This window comes from Sarcophilus harrisii, chromosome 1 (assembly GCF_902635505.1).
Source record: "Sarcophilus harrisii chromosome 1, mSarHar1.11, whole genome shotgun sequence".
Taxonomy (NCBI): Eukaryota; Metazoa; Chordata; class Mammalia; order Dasyuromorphia; family Dasyuridae; genus Sarcophilus; species Sarcophilus harrisii.
In genome coordinates, this window is record NC_045426.1 from 700,402,855 (window position 1) to 700,428,850 (window position 25,996).

Genomic DNA, 25,996 nt, shown 5'->3' on the forward strand with positions numbered 1-25,996 from the left:
CACGGACCCACACTGCAGCTGACCCTTGGTAAAAACCATTGGGTAGTCCTGACTAGCAGGGCTGTTTCCTGTACCATGACACTCTTTTTCAGTTAACATTACATTGTCTATGTAATGGTAACAGATCACACTCTATGTACATGCTATACCCTTTAGATCCCTAGCAATCATCCCTATGAGGATACCCCCATACCTTTCTACGGCCATCTACCTGCCCAAGATGTCTTTTGGGGTTCCTGCAGAGCATCAAGCATTTTGCTCTGGTGTCTTTTTATTTTGGGGGCCTCTGGTCACCCCTTAACACCCTACCCGAGAAGTGGCCTTGACTGGCCCCTCAAGGTGGGGAGGGGTCATGATGCTTCTACCTTGTCTATGTCTCTTTGGGTAGTTTTCCCCATATTTAAATTTCTTTGTTTTGTTTTTTGCTGAGGCAATTGGGGTTAAATGGCTTGCCCAGGATCACACAGCTAGGTTTAGTGTCTGAGACAGATTTGAACTCAGCTCCTCCTGACTTCAGGGCTGGCGCTCTGTCCACGACGCCACCCAGCTGCCCCGGTCTCCCCATTTTTCAGGGAGCTCAGCATTCGGTTTGCCATCTATTTCATCCATCACGTCCCAGCAGCCAACACACGCGCCCACATCTGTCTATGGCTGGGGTGATCTTCGAGGATGCTGGCGTGCCCCCAGGCTCTTGTTCTCCTTAGGAAGTCCGGTGACAAGCTTTCTGTCGGCCTCTCTGTCTTCCCCGAGTTGGTCAGCGATCCCCTGACTTCATACAGAGAAGGGGAGAGAAGAAGTCTCTGCTCGGGTCTCCGGCTCTCCGTGCCCCGGTGGGACGAGCCGCTGTGGTATCGGGCCAGTGAAAACTGCCGCACGTACACTTGGTGCAGCCCAGCCTGCGCTCCCTCTGTGCTTCTCCAAGTGCCGGGGGTACCCAGCGAGGCTCCCTCGTTGGCCGTGTCTCTCATCCCGCAGGGCATCGGGAGGCCGGGGTTGCCGTTGCCCTCGGACTGCGCAGGCGCCGGAAGGCCCGTGGTTGCCGTGTCAATGGCCCGTTCTGCCTGCCGGGGGCGGGAGAGAAGGTGCCAGGGCCCGGGCCCGCTGCGGCCCTCTCCTGGAACACTCCTGGGCTGGGCCTCGCGGCGGGCGTCCTTCCCTTCCTCTGCAGCACTGCCGGGCCACTGCAGGCCTCTTTTACCTCCGCCCCGACGCCCCCTTATCCGGGAGGCCGGGATCCCACTCCTGCTTATCGCCTTCCTGTGCACGTTTGCCTCCCCTCAGCCCGCGCTTCCACCTTGTTCCACTTGTGGGACTTCCCGCCCGGCTCCTCTTAACCTAACTTCTCCGTCAGAGCAGGGCTGGGGCTCCAGGACCCTCCTCCGCCCGCGGATGCTTATAACGGCGCGGCCGCAGCGAGGAGCCGCCCGGCCCCAGAGTAAATAAAAGCCGGCGTGGAGGCCGGTCTGCGGCGGCCGCGGCTAGCGGAGGCCGCTCGCGCGGCGCCGGCCTCTCGGCTTTCGCCAAAAGTTAGGTTTTAGCAGGGGAGGCGTCCTCTCCCTCCGAAAGTTCCACAGCGTTCCAGATTCCGGGGCTCCTCCCACGGGGGGGCGGAACCCTAAGCTTCGGAGTCTGCGCAGAAGTTGTTCTCCGCTCTCTTCCTCCCCGACCCCCACCCACCCCGCGTCCTCTTCGTAGCAACGAGCGCTCGAGCCTACGGCGCGTGCGCGGGCCCGTTGCTAGGGAAGGCGGGATTAAAGGAGGCCGGAAGGTGGGGGTTGCTGTCCTTCGACTTTTATCCTCCGGCAGAAGCCTGTTTCCGGTCCGTCTCTCTCCCGAGTCCCCTCCACCTCCCCCGGCTCTGAGTGCCCGCTCCCCTAAGCCAAAAGAGCCGAGCCCCGCGGGGGCGGGGCGGGGCGGGAGGGGGGCAGCTCGGGGAGTTGGGCTGGGCGGCCTCCCCTCGGAGCGAGCCGGGGCAATGTTCAGCCCCGGCGCTGAGGCGGCGGCGGCGGCGGCGTTGGACCGGAGTCTCCGGCGCCTCCTGCGGGCCGGGGCCGTCCTCAGGTCAGTGTGGCTGGCTCGGGAGCCGGGCCTGGGGGGGAGCGCGAGGGCGCAGCCGCGGAGAGAGGGGCGGGGGCGCCGGGAAGCCGAGCGGCTGGAGCACGGAGCGGGGGAGGGGCGGAGGCGCGCGGCGCAGGGGGCGCGCAAGCGCGGGGTCGCCGGTGGGGGGAGGGGCAGAGGCCGGGGGGGGGGGGGGGGGGTGGGGGGGGGGGGGGGGGGGGGACGGGAGGTGTGCGGGGCCGAGGGCTCGGAGCTCGAACCCCGAGGGCGGGGCCGGGGACGTGCGTTGGGGGGGTGGGGCCGGCGCAGGGGGCGCTGGGAGCTCTGGCTCCGCCCCCTGCCCCCCCCCCCAGTTCCCTTGTTTGAAGCTGGGGCTGGCTGCGGGCTGCGCCGGGGGAGGGGGGGGAAGGCGCGGGTTCGAGTTCGCGCTTAGTCTCTGTGCGGCCTTGGATGCCTGGGGCCCGACCAGAGGCTCTCAGTGAGACCCACTCAGGAACCAGCATTTATTAAGCGCCTCAGGCACGCGCATTTATGCAGCGCCTGCTGTGTGCCCACGTTTACGCTCCTGGTCTCGTTTGGCCTCCATTTTAGAGTTGGGGAAACTGAGGCAAACAGGCGCCAGGACCTGCCCGGGGCCACAGAGCTGGTCCGCGTCTTGGCTGGATTTGAACTCGGGTCTTCCCTCTCCGGGGTGGGGGTCTGGCCCCTTTGCCGCAGTTCCCTTTCCGACGGGGCTCGGAGTTAGACCCGGAGCTCCCCCCCCCTCCCACCCAGAGAGGCGCAGGACACCCCCGCTCCCCCGGCTCCAGGACGGCCCGGTCCGGGGAGTCGGGCTGGGGAAGGGCCGCCCGGGCCGGAGTCAGCCCCCAGGAAGCAGCTCTGCCCCCTGCGCCCCGCGGGGATCCCAGAGCCAGGCGGGGAGCTCGGGCCTGCGCCGGTCACTCCGTCCTCCCTCTGAGGGGCAGGCCCGGCCTGGCCGTGGCTCCAAGTGCACGCCGGGAGGCTTCATAAACGCTCGCCTCCAGGACAAGTCAGAGCCCGCGCTGCTTGCGCCCTCCCCCGCTCCCCCCCCCCCCACTCCCTGGGACCCCGTGCCCACGGGGTGAGGGGGCTTAGCCTGGGAGGGAGGAGACCCCCATGGGGCTGGGGGCACTGCCCGGGAGCTGCAGAGGCCGCACTAAGGAAGCCGCCTGCCCCGCAGGACTGCCCGAGGAGACCCCGGCCCAGCTCTGCCCTCGGGAGCCCACAGGGGCCTCGTTTGGCGTTAAGGAAGCCGAGGCTGCAAGAGACCCTGGGGGTCTGAGCTCGCGCCTTGGTTCAGGCTTTGTGGGGCGGCCCCTGCCACGCTCACCCAAGGCCTCCCTGTGAGAGCCCCGCGCACTTTGTCCTTTGACCCGGGGCCGCTGGCCAAGGTCACCCCAGAGGGACGGCTGCTGCTTCCTTCCTGGTCAGTCTTGGCGGTCGGCGACCAGGCTGGCTTCAGAGTTCTGACTTCCCAGACTGGTCCCGGGGCGCTCCCCACTTGTGGAGGAGTCACAGGGTCCGGAGAATAGGGTCTCTGGGAAAGAAATGTTGACCCTCCCCTCGGGCCAGGCCCGTGTTCCCAGGCCAGCTCCAGCCGTGCCTCTGTTTCCTGCAGGGACCCCCCCAACATCCACCTGAAGGGGTGAGAGAGTCTGGGCGTTCGCCCTGGGGGGCAGCAGGCAGGGCTTGGCAGAGCTGGGGGTGGGAGAGCCAGTGGTAGAAGCACACGGGGGGCTCGGGGAGGGGGCACTCGGTGCCATCACGTAGGGTGGGCCTCTGGGCAGCTGATCCGGGCACTCAGGTTCCCTGTCCTGCCCCTGCTCCCAATTTGGGGCTCAGGACTTGTTCTAGGTACTTTGGTTTACATACTAATTAACAGAGCCTTCTGTTGGGTTCTTCTAAAAGTGGCTTCACTGCCCCCCTCCCTTCCTCTCTTTCCCCTTCCCCCTGCTTTTTTCTCCCCTCCCTTCCCCGCTGAACTCCCCCCAACCCCCCTCTCCTGGAAGGTGCAGTTCAGTTTTTACACCATGACCCCAAACACCAGAGTTCTCTGTCAATATTTGCAGAACTTTCTGAAATGGCTCCTGCCAAAGGAGAGCTCTGGAGGCCTGTGGCCCCCTCCCTCCCTCTGAGTGGGCTGGGCTGACCCCTGGTGGCAGTGGTGGTCAACAGTAAAAGGGCGCAGATTTGGAGGCCCAGGACCCGGGTTCGAGTCCTAGCTCTGCCCTTTGTCACCTTTGTGGGCTCAGGCACGTGAGGGAAGGGCCGTGGTTTTCATCTGGAAACGAGGGGCCGCCTCGTGGCCTCCGAGCTCGCCCCGGTTCTGCCTCTGGCAGCGGGCGATGGCACCCCGGGCCTGGAGCTTGCCCCGATCCCGGCACGCTGGGTGGCCCTGGGGATGCTGCTGTCTCTGTTTGCCTCAGTTTCCTCCGCTTGGGAACGGGAGGGCCAGGAGCTCCTCCGAGCTCTCAAAGGGCTGCACAGGTGCACGAGTGCCGCACAGCAGGAGCTCTGGGGCAGGAAGGAGCCCTCCCGGGGTCCCACCTCTGCCGGCCTGGCTGGGCCCCTGGTCTGGGCCGGTGCCTGCTGGCACTGACGATGCCCCCTTGTCTCCTCTCTTAGGTGTAAGGTGATGAAGAACTGGGGAGTGCTCGGGGGGGTCGCCGCGGCCCTGGCGGCGGGCATCTATGTGCTGTGGGGCCCCATCACGGAGAGGAAGAAGCGCAGGAAAGGTAAGGGGCAGCGCGGGGGCCTGGGCCGGCAAGCAGACCGCGGGCACACTCGCCATGTGGGGTGGGGGCCGCAGGGCTTGACAAGCAGTCGGTTCCTAGTGATTTTCTCCGCATTGTCCACCCTCCTGTAACAAAGTCAGCGCGCCTCATCACATGCCTCGGAAGTGGGCTCTCGGATTCTGGTGGCTCGTTGTTCGTGTCCTTCATCGCTGAGAGGCAAGGGAGAGCTCGGGGCCTGATTTTCCCTGTTCTCTCTAAAAGTTCTACAATTCGCACAAGTTCCGAGCTCGGAACCAGCTATGGTGCCCTCCCATGCTGCCGGGGGAGCATGGCTGCAAGTGGACACAGAAGGGGCCCCAGGGCAGCGCCCCCCAGGTGCCAGTCCTAACTCGGACCTGGACCAGCCCCAAGACCCTGCGCCAGGAGTGGTGCTGCCTCAGAGCCCCTGCCCCATGCTGTTCGTGGGCACTGTGCCGGCCGTGGGCATCGCTGCCCGGCACTGTCTCCCAGCGCTCCTCAGGCCCTCTCCTCCATCTGGGAAGGTCTGACGTGGGCCCTCCCCAGAGCACCTTTCCCCAGGGGTCGGGGCGCCCCAGTTGGCCGCCTGGTGAGGGCTCGGGCCCATGGTTTCCCCGAGAGGAGGCCGGGCTTCTGTTTTTCCTCACTTTCTGCTCTTTGCTGAAGCTCCTTGGAGCCCCAGGTCTGTCCCCAGTCTGGCACTTAGCGGCCCCGGGCCTTGGCCTCCTTATCTGTAAAATGGAAGCATCCGGTCCGTCTGGCTTCCGGTCAGTGACTGCGGTCTAGCTTGATCCCCTTCCTTCTGGCATAGAGGAAAAGGCCGCAGGTCCATCCTCTGGGGACCAGGGAGGCGAGCTACGGCCTTTCCGGCCTGGTCTCCTTGGGAGGACTTCTTCCTCGGGCCCCTACCCGGTTCTCAGTGTCCGGCCTGGAGCAGGACATGGCCTGGGTCCATGGGGTCTCTCTTTGGCCAGAACAGGGTGTGAGGGAAGGGACTCCGAGGGTGCCTTTGCTTCCATTGGGGGGACCCATGACCCGCAGGGCAGGAGGGGCCTGGGGCTGGGGGCCACTAGAAGACACCACAGGGCCTAGGGTGCCGGACCTGCCGTCCAGAAGATCTGGCTTTAAGTCCAGCCTCAGACCTTTCTTAGCCAGTGGCCCGGTGCTTCCTCAGTTTCCCCCACTGTAAGAGGAGATTAATCCTAGCACCCCCAGCAGGGGTGTTGTGGGGCTGAACAAGATAATATTTGATGCCTGTCCCCAAGTAGAGACTTCTGCTGTTCTGGCCCCGTTTGGGGATTTTTTGGCCGAGGTGCTCGAGCATGTTGCCGTTTCCTTCTCCAGCTCGTTTGACAGATGTGGGAACTGAGGCAAACGGGGTTCAGTGAGTCACCCAGCTAGTGCCTGAGGTCAAATTTAAACTCAGATTCTTCTGACTAAAGCCTGATACTCTAACCACTGACCCACCCTGTATAAATGCTTCCAGAGCAGGGACGTCACTGAGGGGTAATAGCTATCAAAACCGTACTTTACTTTATTTTGTTGTAACTGACATAGGTTAACTTCGTAAGAAAAAGGGAAATTTAGAAACTAAGAAGGGGGAGATACAAACTCTGTTCATTGGCTGCATTATCCAGAAAGAAAATAAGGCGCCCCGGACAAAACTTACTTTTATATCAGGCGATTAAAAAACCCAGCAGGCGTTTCATTTGTTAGTGTAAGGCTGCAGCATAGTGTGTGTTCACAGGATCCTGGATCTGGGATGGAACTTCAGAGAAAATCTAGTCCTATCCCCTCATTTTAGAAACAAGGAAACTGAGGTCTGCAGAGCTTAAGTGACATCACTGAAGATCACACCGGCAGGGGGCAGCTAGGGGGCACAGTGGCTAGAGCGCTAGCCCTGAAGGCAGGAGGACCTGAGTTCAATTATGGTCTCAGACACTTAAGACTTCCCTGCTGGGTGACCCTGGGCAAGTCACTTAGTCACAATTGCCTCAGGAAAAGAAAAGGTCACAGGCAGCACATGAAGTGGGATGTGAACATTAGACAAAGTGAAAATAAGAGAAGCAGAAAGTATGTTACACCTAAAGCTATCAAGGAAACAGTAGCCTTATTAAATACCCAAACAGCATGGCATCCATTCATAAAGGGAAAGTTAACTGAGTTGCAAAATGATGATAATACAATCACTATAAGAGACTTTGAATATCCTCTCTCAGGGCTGAACAAATTGAACAAAGTTAAATGAAAAGGAAATACAGAGCTGAATTTTTGTTAAATTTGTATTTGAAAGACATAAGACATCTTCTGAATGGACGTGCTGAAGAATATATGTTACTTAGTTATTAACCTGGCGCTATTACAGAAACAGGGTGTTCAGATAAATTATAAATTAATTCAGAGACGGAAGCATTAAAATCCAGCCATAATACACACTAAAAATAATTAACAGAAGAGATAGGAAATTCTGACTCCTGGAAATAGCCTAGAAAGTAGGAATAGGGACAGGATAATCTGGTTAGCAGCCAACTAGATGTTAGGAATAGTAACCTGATAATTATTTAGCTGTGGGAAGGTGAGAGAGAGTGAAATCAAAGAAAATAAAGTTTTTAAGGTTTATTTATCATAATACCTTTTTATTTTTCAAAATCCATGCAGGAATGGTCTGTTGAACAGCGTCCAAAGCTGAAGACCAAGAAGGTCAATAGAATTGGCATGTGGAGCTTGAATGGGGAGATGTAGAGCAGTTTACAAAAGACTGAGGAGAAATGAGAGACTTCACTTGACTTGTCAGGCTAGATTCCAAGAGTTCTATACAATAGGTCCCAGTTGCTTCCTGACACAGACCAAGGATCCTCAATTATATAAAATGGGGATAAGAGGAAACCAACCTTCCTAAATATCCTATTCTACTCTCCTCCCAACAAGCTAGGGTATTTTCTCTCTTTTTTTGGAATTTTTAAAGTTTGTCTGAAACTTCACAGCAGTCTGAGGGTCACCTCATCCCTGTCAGGCTTACGGAGGTGGCAGGAGAAAATATGGCTGTCTATCAACTACAGTAATGTGTGTAAAGGAAAATAAATACAACTGTGATCTATTCAGGGACCACCAAGACTTCAGAAGAATGGCCACAAGGTGGGTTCCCCCCTTTTAGCAGAAAGGCGGGGAATGGACTTGAATCCACTGAAGCCACTGTGATGGTGACTTGGTTTGTTTGACTGGTGCTGGTTATAAGGGAGAGCTTGGGGGGAGGGTTACAGAAGAAGTGTTAATAATGGGGGAAAAAAAGAAATATATTAGCAAACCATTCAGAGATACATAGAAGGGAAGTTCAGAATGGGATGCGAACAGGGAAGTGTTTTAATTAGTGTTAAATTTAATATACACTTAAAAAAAACCCATATAAACAAAAATGAACAATTTTCTATATGGTCCTCCTTTTTGTTTATTGTACTGAAGTATTTCTCTCTGTTGATTGTTAAAGTTCATAATATTTTTATTTTAAAATCTTCTTGACAGTGGAAATTCTCCACTCTCAGTTTTATTGGCTTAAATAACCGAGTGATTTGGCTTCTAAAATACAATTGTAAGCAACAAACGGTTTTTTATCCGTAAGCCTTTCATCCCGATTCTGGCCTTCTAGCCCAGGTCCCAAGTTCGTCATTCTAAGCAGGACTGTCTCTAAACTCCTTTTTCAGAGTACCTTTGGCCGTTTTCCTGTAACATTTTCTGACAAACATGAGGAAGGTCTGGAGACCATCCAGTGAAGTTCTGTTTCCCTCCTTTTGTGATCTAGGTTCTCTCCAAGTGAATAAAGACCTAGTGATGGTCATGGCTGACCCACTGCTCTGTCCTTTTTCCCTAGGGCTTGTTCCTGGTCTTCTCAACTTAGGAAACACCTGTTTCATGAACTCTTTGCTGCAAGGCCTTTCTGCCTGTCCTACGTTCATCAAGTGGTTGGAGGAATTCACTGCCCAATATCCTGCGGATCAGAGAGAGACCACTAAGCCCCAATATTTGTCCTTAACTCTGCTGCGCCTACTGAAAGGTAGGGAATTGTGGGAGAAATAAGGGGGCAGGCATTTCTTCCACTTTGAGGTCCCTTCTTTTTTCAGAATCGCTTGTGGAAGCTGTAAAGTCTTTGGGGAATGTGCTTTGTCCATGTTGGGCACCTTATTCGCCTCCAGTGAGTCAAATTGTTCTCTTCTACAAGAGATTTTTGACTTGTGAATAATCTTGACTTCACTCTGAGCTGACCCTTTGACCGTTATTCCACACTCACCCCTCCAGATAAAAGTTATAAGGTGAATAAAGGGGAGTCACTGAGGCAAAGGTTTCTGTCCTTGTGAGTGTGTTGGTATTTCTCCCTTTCTTGCAGGATTAGGGCTTAAAACCCCGCCCAGCCCTCTCTACCAGAGTGGGGCCACAGGGTCCTCAGCAAATCATGTTATTGCTACGACCTCTGCCTCCTGACATTTTTATCCAGAGGAAAAATGGACATTAAGGAAGAAATCATGGAAAGATGGGGTTGAGGAATCCCTAGAGAACACCAGGTTTTTGGGAAAACTAGTTGTGGAAGTCTCTGACAGGCTAGCTACCTTACCAAGTCCTTCACCATTCCCATGAGGTTGCTCGAGGGTGATGGCCTTGCTCAGCATCTTGCAGCTTAAATACCAAATTCAGGCATGGCCCACGGCCTTCTTGTGCGTTCTTCCAAGCCTGTTAGCCCCATGAATTTGAACCACAGCCTTTCCTGTCTGTCTGTCAGGCCTGATTCCACCTGTGGTTAAGGAGTAAACCGTCGGGGACAGCCACCCCTCTCTGTTGAGAGGCTTCTACTGTTGGCAGTGACCAATGGGAGAGGCTCAGAGAGTTCACAGGTCAGACGGGGGAGTCACAATGATGGCTTCCCTAGCGTGCTCAGGTTTGCAGGCCGGCTCTGGCGCTCCTCCCTGCAAGCGCTTTGATTTCTGATCCGTCGGAATCCCATGGACCCGTGACCTATACATCATTTCTGTCTCACCAGCTTTGTCTTGCCAAGAAGTGGCCAGCGGAGAGGAGGAGGAGGACGTCCTGGACGCTGGCTGCCTGCTGGAGGTGCTGCGGATGTACAGGTGGCAGATCTCCTCCTTCGAGGAGCAGGTGAGAAGTGGGCACAGCCCTGCTCCAAAGCGTGACTGCTCCACACTGAGGAGCAACTGGAAGGTCAGCCTGGGCCTTGCCCACGGGCAGCTCTGGCTTTTGGCAGAGGCTTTCCCTTCAATTTTATAACCTTTTATTTAAAAACCTACTCTAGGGCAGCTAGGGGGTGCAGTGGATGGAGCACCAGCCCTGAAGTCAGGAGGGCCCGAGTTCAAATCTGGCCTCAGACACTTAACTCTTCCTGGCTGTGTGACCCTGGGCAAGTCACTTAACCCCAACCGCCTCAGCCAAAAAAACAAACCTACTCTATATGCCAGGGCTTGGGTTAGACAAAAAGATGCTGCTGTCAAGGATCATATGTTCTACTGGAAGTTGTGTGTGTCTGTGTTTGTGTCCATCCTAAAACCTGGAGGGGTCAGGAAGGACCTTATGTAGGAGAAGGCCTTTGAAATGAGGCTATAATGGAGCTAGGGAGGCCAGGGGGCAGAAGTGAGGAAAACAGCAGTTCCTGGTCTGGGAAATATCCATTATCAAAGCAGGAAGGTAAGCATGATGCTATCATATGTGCAGGGAGCAGCCCATAGGCTTGTCTGGCTGGAGGGAAGAGTGGGAAGTCTGGAAAGGTAAATTGGAGCCGGATTGTGTGGCATGGGGTCCAGCATGTATTTTATCCTGGAATTCATTGGGAAGCCTCCTGAATAGGTCAGGGATAAATCAGACCTGTGTTTTAATAAAGTCTTCAAAAAGCCTTGTGGGAAAAGTTAGGTCCTTGAAAAGGGACCATTAACAGAAAAGAGAAAGAATTGATGAACTAAGAATGAGAAAATCAACAAATAAACCCACAAGAGGAAATTTTGAAAGTTAAAAGAGAAATAGATAAGTTGGACAACAAAAGATTAACAAATAATATCTATAAACTTTTAGTTAACCTAATTAAAAAAAGAGTTTTAAGCAAATGGACAAGATGAATTCAGAAGAGAGATGAAATAAAAAGAATATAGCAATAAATAATGAAGAAACCCTGCATTAATCCATTCTAAAAAGTTATTCACTATGACCAAATTCAATCACGCAAGAATGGTTTGGCATTAGGAAAACAGTTAACATTGTTTATCATATTTAAAACAAAAACACTCGGTCTGATTATACATGCAGGAGAGGGTCAATTGGGCAGCCCTTTGGAGGGAGGGATTGGAGAGGGGAGAGACCAGGTGCTCTATCACCCAGCATTTGACCAGGATTTCCCGGGTGCCAGGCAAAGCACTGAGGATATAGAGGCAAAGCAGAAAGTCTGTCTTGTATTCTCAGGGAAACAAGATGTCTCCATAGAGGTAGACACAGAATTTGTGTCTGTAAGAAAATAATACAAAGTAATTCAAGGGGGATGCTAGCATCTGAGCAGGAAAAGCACTAGAGTGAGGTATCTAGAGAGGGACAAGTGGGGATGGTGTGCGTTCCAGCCAAGGGGCCACAGCCTGCGCAAAGGTGGGGGGAGGCAGGAGTTGGGGGCGTGGCACTGTGGGGAGAGGTTACAAGCCTGTTTGGGACAGGGATAAGCTTGGGATGAGATGCCTGCTAAGAGGCACGTGTAGACCCCCCTGGCAATGATGAGATGCCTGCTGATGGCCAGGTGTAGACACCGGGCAGTAGTTGGTGATGTGGGACCAGAACTCGGGAGGGAGATGAAGGTTGGATCGAGGGAGTTCAGAGTTCCATGGCTTTGAGTTGACGTGTCTATAAGGAAAAGGCAGAGGCAAACGCCTCGGTGATTGTATTGATTTAGGGAATTCCAGATGGAGAAAATGTCCTCCGCCAGTGCCTCTCAGCATCCCCTCTGTCCCCTGACCCCCCCGCCCCGTTTCAGTTGCTTAGAACCCTGAATGCTACAGTAACTTGCCCAGGATCACCCAACAGAACTTTGAGGCTGGTCCTCTATCCCCTCTGTGCTAGGTCCAGTCCCCAGGCAGTGGTCTGCTGGGCTCTGGAACAGCTCCCCTGGAGCAAGCCTGGGCTCTGCCCTGTCCACACCCTCTGGGTTAGGGGCGTCCTACTGTCACCTGCCGTAACCCCAGTGAGAGGAGGGGAGAGGGAGGCAGGGAGGGCCAGCGGGGCTCTGGTGGCAGCCAGGCACCCCATCCTGCTTCGGGTGCTGGGAAGCTGTGGGGGCCTCTGAGCCCCATCCTTCCCCAGCATCATTGATGCTGTGTGTGAAAGCCTGGCAAGAAGGAGCCCGGAACTCTTCCTTCCCTTATTTTTAAATACTCTGTACTTACTTGTAATGGGAACAGCTGGCTGTAGTGTTCTGGTGTAGACCTTTCGTGAGGTCATCTATAATTGTTTAAAAGATCCTCATTAAATGAAGCAGTTACATGTTAAATGTTTTCCGTACGTAAAATGGTGAACTATTTTTAATCCAAGAACTAAAAGCACCGCTCCCAGCATCATCTGAGAGCAGGTCCCTGAGAGATTGTCAGTAAAGGATCTGAGCTCTCAGTACACCTGAGAGGACCCAAGAAAGAACAGTTCTGAACTCCCTAACCCTCCACAAACCAGTCTAATCCAACAAGCATGTATTAAATGCCTGCTGTATCCAGTTCAATCCCGCCTTTCCAGGTAGACCCCAGGCTTCTTGACTTCAGGGACCACTTGGCCTTTTCTGTGTCCCCAGCACCTGGGGAACTTGTCAGCAAAGCCCCCACACCAGTTTGCAGAGGTCAGGCAGCCCAGCCCCTACTACATCAGGACCCTTCTGACCTCACTTAGTGCCGTCTGGTGAGGAGGGCTCCTTCCTTTGTGACGGCTGTCCCGTGAGCAGGGATGCTAGGGCCAGTCTCTGCATCCCTATTCTCCTTCTGTTCTTTTCTCCCCAAGCCCTTCCCCTTCCAGGGCTGGGGTACCACCGCTCTGTCCCTCCACTGACCTAACCAGGGGTCAGCATTGTGATTTCTGCTCCCACCACATCTCTGGAATGTCCCCTTTTCTCAGGGGCTCGGACCCTCCAAACCCCTCCCTTCCATGGTCTCCCTGGGCTCCTTCTGGGGCCCTTCCCGTCTCGGGTGGCTGAGGACCTTCTTAAAGCTTGGGGCTGATCACGCCCTTGCCGTAGTCAAGAAGCTCAGTGACCCTGTTAGCTTCAGCATCCGACTGTCTCAGCTTTGTTTTCCTTTTGAATTTATATTTTGTATCTCAATATCATGATGCACATAATTACTGACAGTATCGATGTCTTCAATGTGTAGCCAGACACACACCTAGTGGGGGTGCGCCCTGATAAAGGTGCCCCAACTCCAAAGCCTGGAGACCGCTGCTGTGGAGGGTGCTGCCGGGCCTGGCTTTGGGCCTTGGTTGGCTGGAGGGAAGCCCATCCTCGGCCGCTGCTCTCGGTTTTACACAGTCAGCTGGAGGTGGGGCAGGGGTGGTTGATGTTCTGTCCCCCCCTGAGTGACCTATCCCACTTGGCTAGGACGCACATGAATTGTTCCACGTCATCACATCGTCTCTAGAGGATGAGAGAGATCGCCACCCTCGGGTAGCACATCTGTTCGACATGCAATCTTTGGAGGTAAAGCCAAAGACTATTTCCTATATTTATATGTAGTGGATACTTGGGTATAAATGTAGAAAGCACAGTTAGAGAAGCGCAGCTTTAATCCTGAGGTTAGCGTCCATCCAGAGCTGGGGGATCTCACAACTCTTTTAAAATAAATCCTTGTTCACAAGCAGAAGAAAGAGTATTGGGAGCCGGGGTCCTGAGCCCTTCCAAAGTCAGTGGGTCTCACTAAGCCCCAGTTTCTTCGTTTATTGGATGAGAGCTGACTTGGGTGATCCCGGTCCATCCTGTCCTTCTGACTCTAAATCTGGGCTCCTGTGGATGCTGTGGAAGAGGAAAACCCGGCACTAACCAAAGCAAGTGCTGTGGCCCCTGGACAGAGGGCAAAGCTTGCCGAGATGAGATCCCCAGCAGCCAGCACCGAGTGAAGCGGGTGGTCCCGGGAGGCAGGGGAATATGCTTATCCATGAGAGAGGCTGTGGAGGGGAGGTTGAGAGGGGGTCAGTATTCTTTCATTTGTTGGATGAACGAATGAGGAAATGAATATACTGAGGGCAATTCAAACTATTTTAAAAGGTGAGGCTTTCTGGATTTTTTGATGTCAGTTTGTGTTGAGGTCCGTGTGGAAGTCTGTTCAAGTGTGGGATGAGGAGTGGCAGTGGATAGAATTGCATTTTGGGAGTAAGGTGTAAACAGTTTGTCTCTTTTCTCTTTTTCTCTATAGCTGCAACAAGAAATGACTCCCCAGCAAATAAGCTGCAGAATACGAGGTAGATATTTTCTCTTGGTATCTGTCACATGACACTTCTGTTTTCTAGATATGGTCATCACCTTGTTGGCCAGTCTCCCTGGGCCATGCAGTTCAACTGGGCTTCCTCCCCAGGAGACTTTAAAAGACCTTGGCCATTATGTCTCGAACAGAATACTTTCAGAACTTGGAAGCATCTTGGAGGCCAGCCCACCCTCGTCCCCCTGCCCACTTTACCTGTAGTAAAGCTATTTATGCTTCAAACGTGGCTTTGTGTTTTCCTTGAAGGATAAATGGTTGACGTAAGTCAGTCATAGCATATACCTTTTGATGTCAGCCAACTCTGATGCCAGATATTTCAGGTGCTTGAAGTGAGGAGGTAATTTCATCCCTACTAATAAGCTTGGACAAATCTCCTAATCTCTAGGCCCAAATTTCCTTATTTATAAGTGAGGCTGTGAATTCTAGTACATCTGGGGACCCTTCCAGCTATAAGGTCTCTGATCACGGATAGACTTTGTTAATAACTCTTAAAGAGGTAAAAATTAGTTACATTTGTACTAATTGGAAACTTTATTTTTCAGTTATTATTGTTTAAAAAGTCAGATAAAAGTTCTCTTGTTTTCTATAGCTGTAGTAGTTCTTTGCCCCTTCCCCCAAATAAAGAATCCAGTTCTTCTGAAATGGATAACTCCTGTTCCTTCAGAAGTTAGTCTCCTAATAATGAACGCTCCTTCTTCATTTTGTCATAGGCATGTTGGGGACAGAAATTGTAAAAATCCAGCTTTCAACTGTCTTTTAGATTCTGAAGTTCTCTTTCTCACTTACCATAGAATGAGAATTCTTTGGGGTTAGGGATTGTTTCCTTTAGGAATTTAATTCCTAGTTTGAATTTAATCCAGCAACAGAGTGAGGTCCAGGAATTCTAAGTGAGTCTTCAAGACAACTGGAATTTTAGAATAAAAATCTTTAGGAAGTTGGTATCCTCGACCAAAAGGAATTTATAATAAAGAAAACCATTAATTAGCTCTTTATAATACAGGTGAGATCATGTATTATTTATCAGACTCATTTCTGTAACAAACAATATAAGGACCACAGACATCTCTTTTCAGTAAGATAAAGCACTTTTCCTCTGAAGTACCAAACAGATGATTAAGAAAATGTTAACACCCATTAATCATGAAAAGCTGCAATTGGGTGTTAGAAAACTGCCCTTAATGTGAAGAAATCCTGAATTTAAGTACCATCTCTGACCTTCCATAATCTTGGAAGTTACAGAATAATGTACCAGTGTGCATTGGGAGAGGAAGCTTTGCCACTGGGATGCTCCTTATGTCAGGGGAAAAGAAACCAGGCCCCAAAGCCAAAGACACTCAGTTCTACAATCTGTACAAGATCATTTGAAAGAACCTAGTATGAAGGGAGCCTTTGCCCTCCTTAGCCAGATGAATATTGCCTCAGACTTTGAGGCACCATTATTTTAAGTTTCCATAAACTCTTGGTGCACATTAGGTGTTTAATAAATGAAGATGGCGGCGAGGAGGCACACAGCTGTGTAAGCTCCATGTTTTCTCTCAGAATCCATCTCATTACAAGCCTCTGAATTAATGCCTGACTGAAAAAAAACCCACAAACAGTTACCAAGAGAAGACATCCTTGAGATTCGCCAGCAAAGGTCTGTTTTTGCTCGAGGGCGGGATGGTTTTAGATCGGGCACAGGCTGAGGGCAGCGGCAGCAGGAGCTCGTCAGGCAGCTCACAGCCAGCTTACAGCCGAGCAGACTGGAGGGGGGGTTGGGGTGTGATCTCAGCTGTCTCTGTGGGGAGAGCTTTACCACAGGATTGGATACTTTGCCTTGGCAGCAAGTCAGTAGCCCAGCAGAGAAGCTAAAAACACCGGGGGTGAAGAATACAACCCCAAACAGCTGGAGTTCCTTGAGACCGGCCACCCCTCCCCCACAGCATCTCAGCATGCTTTCAGAGTCTCAGAGGGCGGGGGCAGCACAGTCCTGCTAGTGCCTCACTGCTGCCCCCGCAGTCTGTAGAGGAAGCTCGGTAACGCCACCCAGCCCCTCCCCACAAAAAAGCAGATTCCATTTGTGGTTTTTTTTTCCTTTTTTTTTCTTTGCTAGTTTGTCTCTGATTCTTCTCTGACAAAATGAGCAAAAAGTTAAAAAGGACTTTAACGATTGACAGCTTTTATACAGACAGAGAACAGACTCTAAACCCTGAGGAGACTAAAAACAGATTATCTTCAGGTGAATCCCCACAGGAGGAGATCATCTGTTCCTCGGCACAGATAAATCTCATAGAAGAAATTAAAAAGGCTCTCACAAGAGAGCTACAAGAAAAATGGGAAAAGGAGAGGGAGGCTTGGCAAGAGAGTCTGGAGAAGTCATCCCACTCACTTAAAGACAGAATGGATAAAGAAATAAAATCCTTGAAAAATAGGATTAGTGAACTGGAAACAGAAAATACCTCACTAAAGAATAAAATGGGCGAAATGGAAAAACATTCCATAGAACAATTTGGACAATTAGAAAAAGATATAAAACAAGTGAGTGAAGAAAACACTTCACTGAAAATAAGAATAGAACAAATGGAATTGAATGACTAGAGGAGACAAGAAGAATCAGTCAAGCAAGACCAAAAAAACCAAACAATGGAGAAAAATGTGAAATACCTTCTGGGGAAAACAACAGACCTGGAAAACAGGTCTAGGAGAGACAATCTGAGAATCATTGGACTCCCAGAAAAATAAGATGAAAAAAAGAGCCTGGACACTATTTTCCAGGAAATTATCAAAGAGAACTGCCCAGAAGTCATAGAAACAGAGGGTAAAATAGACATTGAAAGGATTCACCGATCACCCACTGAAAGGGATCCTAAAATCAAAACACCAAGAAATATAGTGGCCAAATGCCAGAACCCTCAAACAAAGGAAAAAATACTCCAAGCGGCTAGAAAAACCCAATTCAAATATAGAGGAGCCACAATAAGGATCACCCAAGATCTAGCAGCATCCACATTAAAAGATCGAAGGGCCTGGAATATGATATTCTGAAAGGCTAAGGACCTCGGTATGCAACCAAAAATAACTTACCTAGCCAGAATGAGCATCTTTTTCCAGGGAAGAAGATGGTCATTCAACAAAATAAAATATATGGTGAAACTTCTCCCATCTCATTGAAAAGTGAGAAGGGAAAAGTGAAAAGGGAAGGAATAAGCTAAGCAGAAGGGAATACAGAAACTGAGAGGGAAAGGAGTAAGATAGGGGGAGGAACTCTAAGGTGGGGAGGAGGGATCCTAAAAAGGGAGGGCTGTGAGAAGCAAGTGGTGCTCACAAGTTTAATACTGGGAAGGGGGGGAAGGGGGAAAGAAGGGAGAAAAGCATAAATAGGGGTTAACAAGATGGCAAGTAATACAGAATTGGTAATTTTAACCATAAATGTGAACGGGGTAAACTCCCCCATAAAGAGGAAGCGATTAGCAGAATGGATTAAAAGCCAGAATCCTACAATATGTTGCTTACAGGAAACGCACCTGAAGCAGGGAGATACATGCAGAATAAAGGTAAAAGGATGGAGCAAAATCTACTATGCTTCAGGTGAAGTCAAAAAAGCAGGGGTAGCCATCCTGATCTCAGATCAAGCAAAAAAAAAAATTGATCTAATTAAAAGAGATAAGGAAGGTCACTATATCTTGCTAAAGGGTAGCATAAATAATGAAGCAATATCAATATTAAACATATATGCACCAAGCGGTGTAGCATCTAAATTCTTAAAAGGTGTTTAATAAATGCTGTTGGCTGATTGATTTGTATGTATCTTTAAACAAGTATTTTTAAAGTTTTTTTCTGATTTCATAGTACTAAAATTATTTTTCTCTTGTATTTAAAAAGCTAGGTTTTATTTTAAAATAAGATTTGTCTTGGAGGAAAAAAAAATTAATGTCATGTCAGTAGTGTTGTGGAAATTAATGGGAAAATAGATATCCATTACAGACTCCTCCTTATGGAGTGAAGGGGCAGGGGTTCTGAGGAGGATGATTACAGGATAAAAAGATGTTTTCTGTTCTAGGAGCGCTTCACCCCATGTCCAGCGCCTGGAAATCTCAGCATCCTTTTCATGGGAGACTTACTAGTAACATGGTTTGCAAGCACTGTGAGCACCAGGTAAAGAAAATGTCTGGGGTATTTTCTTGGGCGGAAGAGAGGGATGGGCCCCATATTGAGGAGGTTCACAGACTCGGCCAGGCAGCTTTTCTCTCGTCCTGAGCCCGCTGAGATGCGGTGTCCGTCTCATGCTCCCATTGAGCCAGTCCTGGCACCTTGGTGCCCGGTGAGGTACATGAATTAGCTCTTGGTGCACTTGCTGTTACATTAACAGAGACACCATTAAGAACTGACAGGATTTTGAGTCTAGGCTGGGTCTGTACACAATGTGAATTGGCAGATTCTGCTAGGTGGGTGGTGGAGTTCTTTAAAAATAGCTCTGGGTCAAATATAAGTAGACCAGGATTGTAGGCCAGGGACTAGAGTCCCGAGAGGTCATCCGGCCCAGCCCCCATGTTCCAAACCCCCACTCCCTGCCCAAGGTTGCACAGCTTGGGAACGTGCGAGCCTGCCAGCTGCAGCTCCATGGCTCCCCAGGCATCATGATACCTCCTCGGCTTGGGCAGACCCAAACTCTCAGGGCAGGAAGTCATTACAGGGGCCCTTGGCCTGACCCGTGCCCCTCTGAGCGCTCAGGCAGCCTTGGAGGCTTCTCCAGGCTAGGGCGCCTGCCCCCTTGTCCTCAGGCTCTAGCACAGCTTCCTGGTGGATGTTGTGGGAGGCCTTCGCTTGAACTTCTGCTCTGTGGAATCTCTGCCTTTTTCTTTTCAGAGTCCTGTGAGATATGATACCTTTGACAGTCTTTCCCTAAGTATCCCCGCTGCCACGTGGGTAGGTATTGAGCTTGCTTTTTCTGATTTGTAGAAACATAGATTTGGAAGGGAGGGACCTCTGAAGGATCATTATTTTTGTTTTTGGCAAGGCAGTTGAGTTATGTGACTTGGTTGGGGTCACATAACTAGGAATTATTAAGTGTCTGAGGCTGGATTTTAACTCGGGGCCTCCTGACTCCAGGGCTGGTGTTCTACCCACTGTGTCACCTAGCCATCTCCTCTTAAGAATTCTGACCTAAGCTTGTCCTTCAAGACAGATGATTACCTCCCTTTCCTCCCCTACCTGAGATTTATACCCCATTGGTCCCCTGCATTGTCACTTGGCCCTGTAGAAATCTAGAGTTTGCTTTGCCTGGCTGCTGTTTTCCAACATGTCAGCACATCCAGCAGAGATGAGAAGCTTCTGACTTGCTCGGTCCCAGCCCCTTTTACTCTGATCATGTCTGTGGCTGGTTAGGGTGTCTGCAACAGGAGGGGGAGCTCCACAGATGTGAGGAAACTTCCTTTGCATTCACCAGAGGCCTGTTTTCTGTCTCTCTAGAAGACAGCTATATGGGATTATGAGTTCCATCTACTAAGCCCCTTTATAAATGGATGACTTTGTATGATAAAAGTGAATTTCTTTTTTCCTGCTCTAGGGCCGCCCTTTGACTCTGGACCACTGCCTTCATCATTTCATCTCCTCAGAATCAGTCAGGGATGTTGTGTGTGACAATTGTACCAAGGTATCTCTCCCTGCCTCATGGAGTCCCTCTCCCAACATCAGCTCTTTTTGGCTACCTCTGTTTTCACTCATTAACCAGAGACGATGATAGTTGGCCAGACAGGATAGAATTGATTTTTCATCTTGCCTTTGCCTCTACCCTGGCGATTGATTATTGATTAGCTGGTGATGAGGTTAGTGAAAATAACCAAGAAGTGATGGGACAGTCAGTTAGAATAGGTGGAGGTCAGAGGGCTTACCTCCACTTCCCAAGTTAACTTGATCCCTTCAGTGTCAGCAGCACACTTGAAGAAACATAACCTTGACCTCATTTGCAGTGTCTGATATTAGAGAAAATTAAGATGCCCTATCTTATGTGCAGCAGTTCACGATGTATAAAACACATTTATGTCTATTTTCATGTCTTAACAATCCTATGAGATAGGTGGGGCAAATTTAATATTCTCTAATTTTAAAAAAGAGGAAGATAACTCAGAGTTTGAGCAACTTACTGCAAAGTCCAGGGGGACTGAGCCAACTCTTCTTCCGCCCCCTAATTTTGTGGAGAAGCCAATGGAATGTCATCTTTTGTTTCAGATTGAGGCGGAAGGGACCCTGAATGGGGAAGTGGTCGAACACCAGAGAACCACGTTTGTCAAACAGTTAAAGCTCGGGAAGGTAAGAGGATGCCCAGGAGTGGGAAGGACTGTTCCTGTGGTACAGGAGAGGCTCAAGGGCTGTCCTCTTTCTGTCCTGTTTGTACCGGCAGCTTCCTCAGTGTCTGTGCATCCATCTGCAAAGACTGAGCTGGTCCAGCCAGGGCACACCTTTGAAACGTCATGAACATGTACAGTTTAATGAATTCCTGATCATGGACATCTATAAATACCACCTCCCCGGCTGCAAACCACACCAGCACAATCCCAAACTGAAAGAGAATGCTGTGACGGTCTTGGAAGTGAAGGATGGGATGACAGCCCCCACGTCAGGTACCTGACCAGAATACTCCTGTATTGGAGGCCATTCTAGGAAAAGCAGTGGGCTGCGGATGCATGGGGTCACATCATCCAGAGAGTCTGCTGGGAAAGTGGAGGGCACAGGGTGACCAATCCAGCAGGATTTCTGACCTCCTGAGTTCCCAGCTCCCCTTCGGTGATTTGGCCACTAATTGCTAGAGAATGGTGCAAAAGGGGGGAGTTGGGTTAATACTTTTGATCCTGTGACTTCATCAGGCCAGGAAACTCCTACTGTGGAAGCTGCCACTTCCTGGCACCAGGAGTGCTTGGGGCACTGGGCTTTTAAGTGAATAATTTAATTTGATAATAATTGAACTATCAGGTATAGATGATACACAGGTGTGTAACTGAGCCTCCTTTCAGTAGTTTGCCTTGCTGGATGTTTAAACCAGATGTCCCAGAGATGTCTCACCCTCACCATGACCAAAATGGAGCTCTTATCTTTTCCTCCCAGATCCTTCCCTTTACCAAACCAAACCACTGCTGTTAGAGGCCCAGTCACACTTTCATTCCCTCAGGCCAGCTTGTTGATCTGAGATCTCATTATCTCTGTTGTTAAAAGCTCCTTGTCATTCCTCGGTGGCTCTCCCTCACCCCATGAATCTAAGCAGGTGCCAGATCTTCCATCTGAACCCAGCTCTTGACTCATCCAGCCAGTGTAAAAACGGCTGTGACCTCCCATAGGCTCCCTGCCTGAAGACTTTTCCTCACTTATTCCATTTTCTTTAAGCACAGATCTGCCTGGTCACTCTCATATGTCCTCAACTCCATTGGCTTCATATGGCCTCTGGTACATCCAGAAGGGCTTCTGATTAGCTTTGAAAGCCCTTACAACTTACCCCCCCACCCCCACCCCCACCCCGGGTGCCCCATCTCCTGGCCCTGGGCCTTTGGGTTGACTCCTCCTGCCTGAAATTTACTTCTTCCTATCATCACTACTCTTCTTTCAAATACAGCTCAAGCTCCCCCTTAGACATAACACTTTTCCTGCTGCCCCAAATTGTTACTGTCTTCCTCCCTCGGCTACCTTGTATATATTTGTATTCTCTTCTGTATATACTTAGATAGCAAAAACTATTGGGATCTGATTCTGTTATAAGTAACTTCTCAGCTTCTTCTACATTTGTTCCCATATTTAATATGTATAATGATTGTATCATCTCAACTTCTGGAATAAATAATTAAACCTGCAGTCCCTTTCTCATTAAATATTTGGTTCAAACCCCTATGTAGTTCATTTAGTATTATTTATTGAATGAAGAAATTCCTTTTCTAATAGTAGTTATTCTTAGCTCTAAATATATTGAATGGAGCAGCTAAAGGATGCTGTAATGGCTAGAACTCTGCATTTGGGACTCAGGAAGGCTCACGTTCATGAGTTCAAATCCAGACTCATACATTTGTTAGCTGTGTAACCCTGGCCCAGTCATTTACCTCTGTTTGCCTCAGTTCTTCATCTCTAAAAAATGAGCTGGAAAAAGAAATGACAAACTGCTCCATTGTCTTTGCTAAGAAAACCTCAATTTGGGGCATGAAGGGCCAAACAAGACTGAACAAGGAACCAACTAAACAACAAAATGTGTTGAATACATTAATCTCTTATGATTAAATATTCAGATTACCAAATGTATAATTTATTAATAAATTAAATCAGACATGGACAATAATTTAAAACATTTTGGCATTGCAAAGGATCCCAGCCAGAGTTGCCCCAGACCTCTAGTAGCAGAGAACTTTTCTTCTTTTAGATACAGTTTCACTCTTCAGTTTAATCTAGATCCCGAGTAAAATGTCTAGGTAATTCTATTCTTATTTCTCCTCAAAATGAGTTAACTTATTCCCTAAATTTACATAAATAATTTCTTCATCTCCTCTCAAACTATCCCTTTTATATCTTTTCTCTAGGCTTATTCTTTATATAATTTCTTTTATGATGCTTTTTCCTAAATTAAGTTTTGAGACAGTTCTCATAAGAAATTTCTCCTCACCATCTTTTTTCTGTCTTCTCTACAATTTATCTAATAGATCCTTGTAGATTAAGATTATTTCCATCAGAGCTGATGATCCTGCATGTGGTTGTGCTGCCTAGGGCACTGCTGCCCCCAAATTACCCAAAACCCCTTTCTCTTGCAGCTTCTGCTCAGCCAAGCAGGACCAAAGCACTTTTCGTCAATGGGGCTTGCTCCTCACCAACACTGCTGCCAACCACAGGCGCTTTCTCTCTCCCAGGTGTTCCTGACTATAGGTAAGTGGCTGCCGACCCATTTGTTGTGTGCATCCTAGGCTGCTGGGAATTTTCCCAACCTTGTTCATTTTTTGTCTTTACATCCCTAGCATCTGGTCTGTAATAAATGCTTATTAACCCTGATTATTTCTAAGAGCAAATTAGCATTTCCAGATATATCCAGGAGGATCCAAAGAGAAATTTAGTTCTCCCTTAGATTTAAGATGGATTTCATGGTGCAAAACTGTATTCAGACAAGCTAGGGTCAGCCCCGTTGTCAGTCTTCAGACTCTTTCCTGCTTTTGTGTCCTGGACAACTTAAAACTCACCACTCTGGGATTCCATTCCTTCATCTGAAAAGGGCGCTATGTCCCTTCTACTTCAAAATGTTATAGTCCTGTGATTTCCCTTAATGTGTTTGTTGAAAGTTAAATACTGACCACTCTCGTTTGCTTGGCCTTCAGCTCTTCTGTGTACCTCTTCAGGCTGATGGCTGTTGTGGTCCATCATGGAGACATGCATTCTGGTCACTTTGTGACTTATCGACGTTCCCCTCCTTCTGCTAAGAACCCTCTGTCTACCAGCAGCCAGTGGTTATGGATCTCGGATGACACCGTTCGAAAGGCGAGTTTGCAGGAGGTTTTGTCTTCAAGCGCTTATCTGCTCTTTTATGAGCGGGTGCTTTCGAAAGCCCAGCAACACCAAAGCCAGGAATACAAGTCTGAAGAGTGAAACTGAGAGCCAGGCCTAACAAGAGTGCTCAGAACTGTTCAGAAAAAAACAAAAACAAAAAACAAAAACCCTAAATTTTTCTCTGTATACATTATGAAAATAGCCCGACTCCAGTTCTTCGACATTCCGGTGTGGTGGTGAAGGAGAGCTCTCTTGGAGCTGTCGACTCCCGATCCATGCCCAAACCAAGCTACTGGAAGCAAGTCTGATAGTGGCGGACTCGGGAGTGCTGTGCCATTAGAAAGCATCTGTGATGTCTGCAAGATGTCTTCAGCCCTCTCTGACACTGGGGCCTGCAGAGTTCTGGACACCCGAAGCCACTTTGGATGTGTGCATTGCAAGTTGTAAGAGGAGATTCACTTTGCCTAATTATAAAAAAAATTTTCAGGTCAGATTTCTATATTTAAAAAGCAGGCCTGTAGAAGCCGTGAGTGAGAATTTCCATAGTTATTAAAGGCAGCAATTTAAAAGAAGTGCCTTCCCCTTGTTTAAGTGATTACGGTCCAGCCAGTCGCTTTTGTAAGGAGTCACGTCCAAAATCCACGCCACTCAGTGAGGCCAAGAAAGACCTTTTGAAAGGCTTAGCTCCTTTTTTCCTTAGTGGAGGAACCAGTGCAGCCCCCACTTTTGTACGTCCACAGGTCGGGTCGTTCTACATTGGAAGAGGACCTGGCCCATGCTACCTGCTTTGTTCTTTGTAACGAGAAGGTGTCTGTCCCTTCTGGGAGTCCTGCTCTGGTCGGCTCATCCTAGGCCCTGACCTGGCACAGGGCACTGTGGGTGGGAGACAGGGGCAGGCCCAGTATGGACGCTAGAAGCTGGGTCACCAGGGAGGCTAATTCAGGCTGGTCTCACCCTGCTGCAAAGCTGTCTGTGCCCCCAACACTGTCCTCACCCATATGTCTACATTGTGAACTCATTTCCCACATGTTCTTATGCACATTTTACTCATCAGACTATTATAATAGATATTTATTAGGCACAGAGTAAAAGTACATACTAAATTTAATCATGTTCTTATTGCCTCTTTTCAGAGTTCTTAAGTCCAGGCACTGTAAGGGTGAAAAACTTGTTAGCTGCCCAAGGCTTGCCTATGCTTAGTGAAAGTTTTTAAAAATAAATAAAACAAGAATTATGTCTGCACTAAAACTGCAAATTCTCCGGAGGTAGGACTTGGGCCAGATCCCACCCAGAAGGCCTCACAAGGTAAGGCCCAAACTTGTTTCTACCAATCTTTCTGCCCAAGACCATGCAGTTGTCCAAGAACTTCCAGGTGAGGCCTTCTTCCCTGGCTTGGCTCCACAGACCAAAGCTGCCCGGAGTGCCAGGGCAGAGGCCCACAGGCCTGATTTGGGGCACTTCTCTGACGGGTCCGGCTGTGGGTTTGCTCAGCTCATTCCTTCACCTCAGGTGGTTTTAACTATGTAATGGATCTGCTTTGCCCCAGGCCAGGGAAGCAAGAGCCCAGACAGATTTAAACTCTGTTCTTAAGTTGGCATCTGCTGAAATTCCTTTGGAAAAGTACCTCAGTGAGACTGGAATGTGGAGGTTTTTATGAGCATTTCTCTGCAGGTCAGAAGCTCAGGACACGGTAGATAACGGTGAAAGGCGGTTTGCAGAGAAAAACCTTTAACTGTGTTTTGTAAAAGCTGACAATTCTCTAATGTCTTAGCAGTTATCACATCAAAGCCAGGGCTGATTTTGAGATTGGGGTAAATAATTAACTTAGTTCCTTATGGCAAAGATTTAAATTAAATGAATAGTTTACAGTACAAAACACTGGTTTTGTGGATCTGCTGAGAACATCTGTTTGTACCTGCTGTGTGGATTATGGCAATAAAGATTCACTTTATTAGAAAAGGTAAGCTGGCAGTGGTTTTGCAGTTTCCTATTTCATTGCAAAGACAAATGAAAGTATGAAAGGCAGTCCTTTAATAAATCAACATGTGCTATTTCATCCTCTTTAAAGCTTTCATTCTATGTGACTACTGTGCTTTGTGTCAAATGCTGTTTACTGTCTGAAGTGCCAGTTATAGCCCCTCCTTGACAGAGAACCCAAGGAAAATGGACTTAATGTCCAAAAAAAAAAAAAAAAAAAAC

At 49.5% G+C, this 25,996-nt stretch overlaps 1 protein-coding gene across 3 annotated transcripts; it reads left to right on the forward strand.

Moving 5' to 3' along the window:
- Positions 1-1,975: 1,975 nt before the first annotated feature.
- Positions 1,976-25,995, forward strand: USP30 (ubiquitin specific peptidase 30). Of its 3 annotated transcripts, none has more exons than XM_031948766.1 (13): positions 1,976-2,061; positions 4,705-4,814; positions 8,698-8,880; positions 9,859-9,974; positions 13,438-13,536; positions 14,249-14,294; positions 18,354-18,448; positions 19,160-19,219; positions 19,860-19,946; positions 20,522-20,602; positions 20,694-20,913; positions 23,074-23,185; positions 23,629-25,759. In XM_031948766.1, the coding sequence occupies exons 1-13, from the start codon at positions 1,976-1,978 to the stop codon at positions 23,894-23,896; spliced, it is 1,563 nt and encodes a 520-aa protein (XP_031804626.1). In that variant the 3' UTR covers positions 23,897-25,759. The 3 variants fall into 3 exon arrangements, with proteins under 3 accessions (XP_031804626.1, XP_031804628.1, XP_031804627.1); XM_031948768.1 differs by having other exon boundaries at positions 1,987-2,061; positions 23,650-25,995; XM_031948767.1 differs by lacking the exon at positions 1,976-2,061 and adding an exon at positions 3,165-3,724.
- Position 25,996: the final 1 nt, after the last annotated feature.

Bases quoted from the DNA above. Each gene is read 5' to 3' on its own strand.
- USP30 (XM_031948766.1), top strand. From the start codon at position 1,976: ATGTTCAGCCCCGGCGCTGAGGCGGCGGCGGCGGCGGCGTTGGACCGG. The intron at 9,975-13,437 runs GTGAGAAGTGGG...CCACTTGGCTAG, and splicing joins TCTCCTCCTTCGAGGAGCAG to GACGCACATGAATTGTTCCA. The intron at 19,947-20,521 runs GTATCTCTCCCT...CTTTTGTTTCAG, and splicing joins TGTGTGACAATTGTACCAAG to ATTGAGGCGGAAGGGACCCT.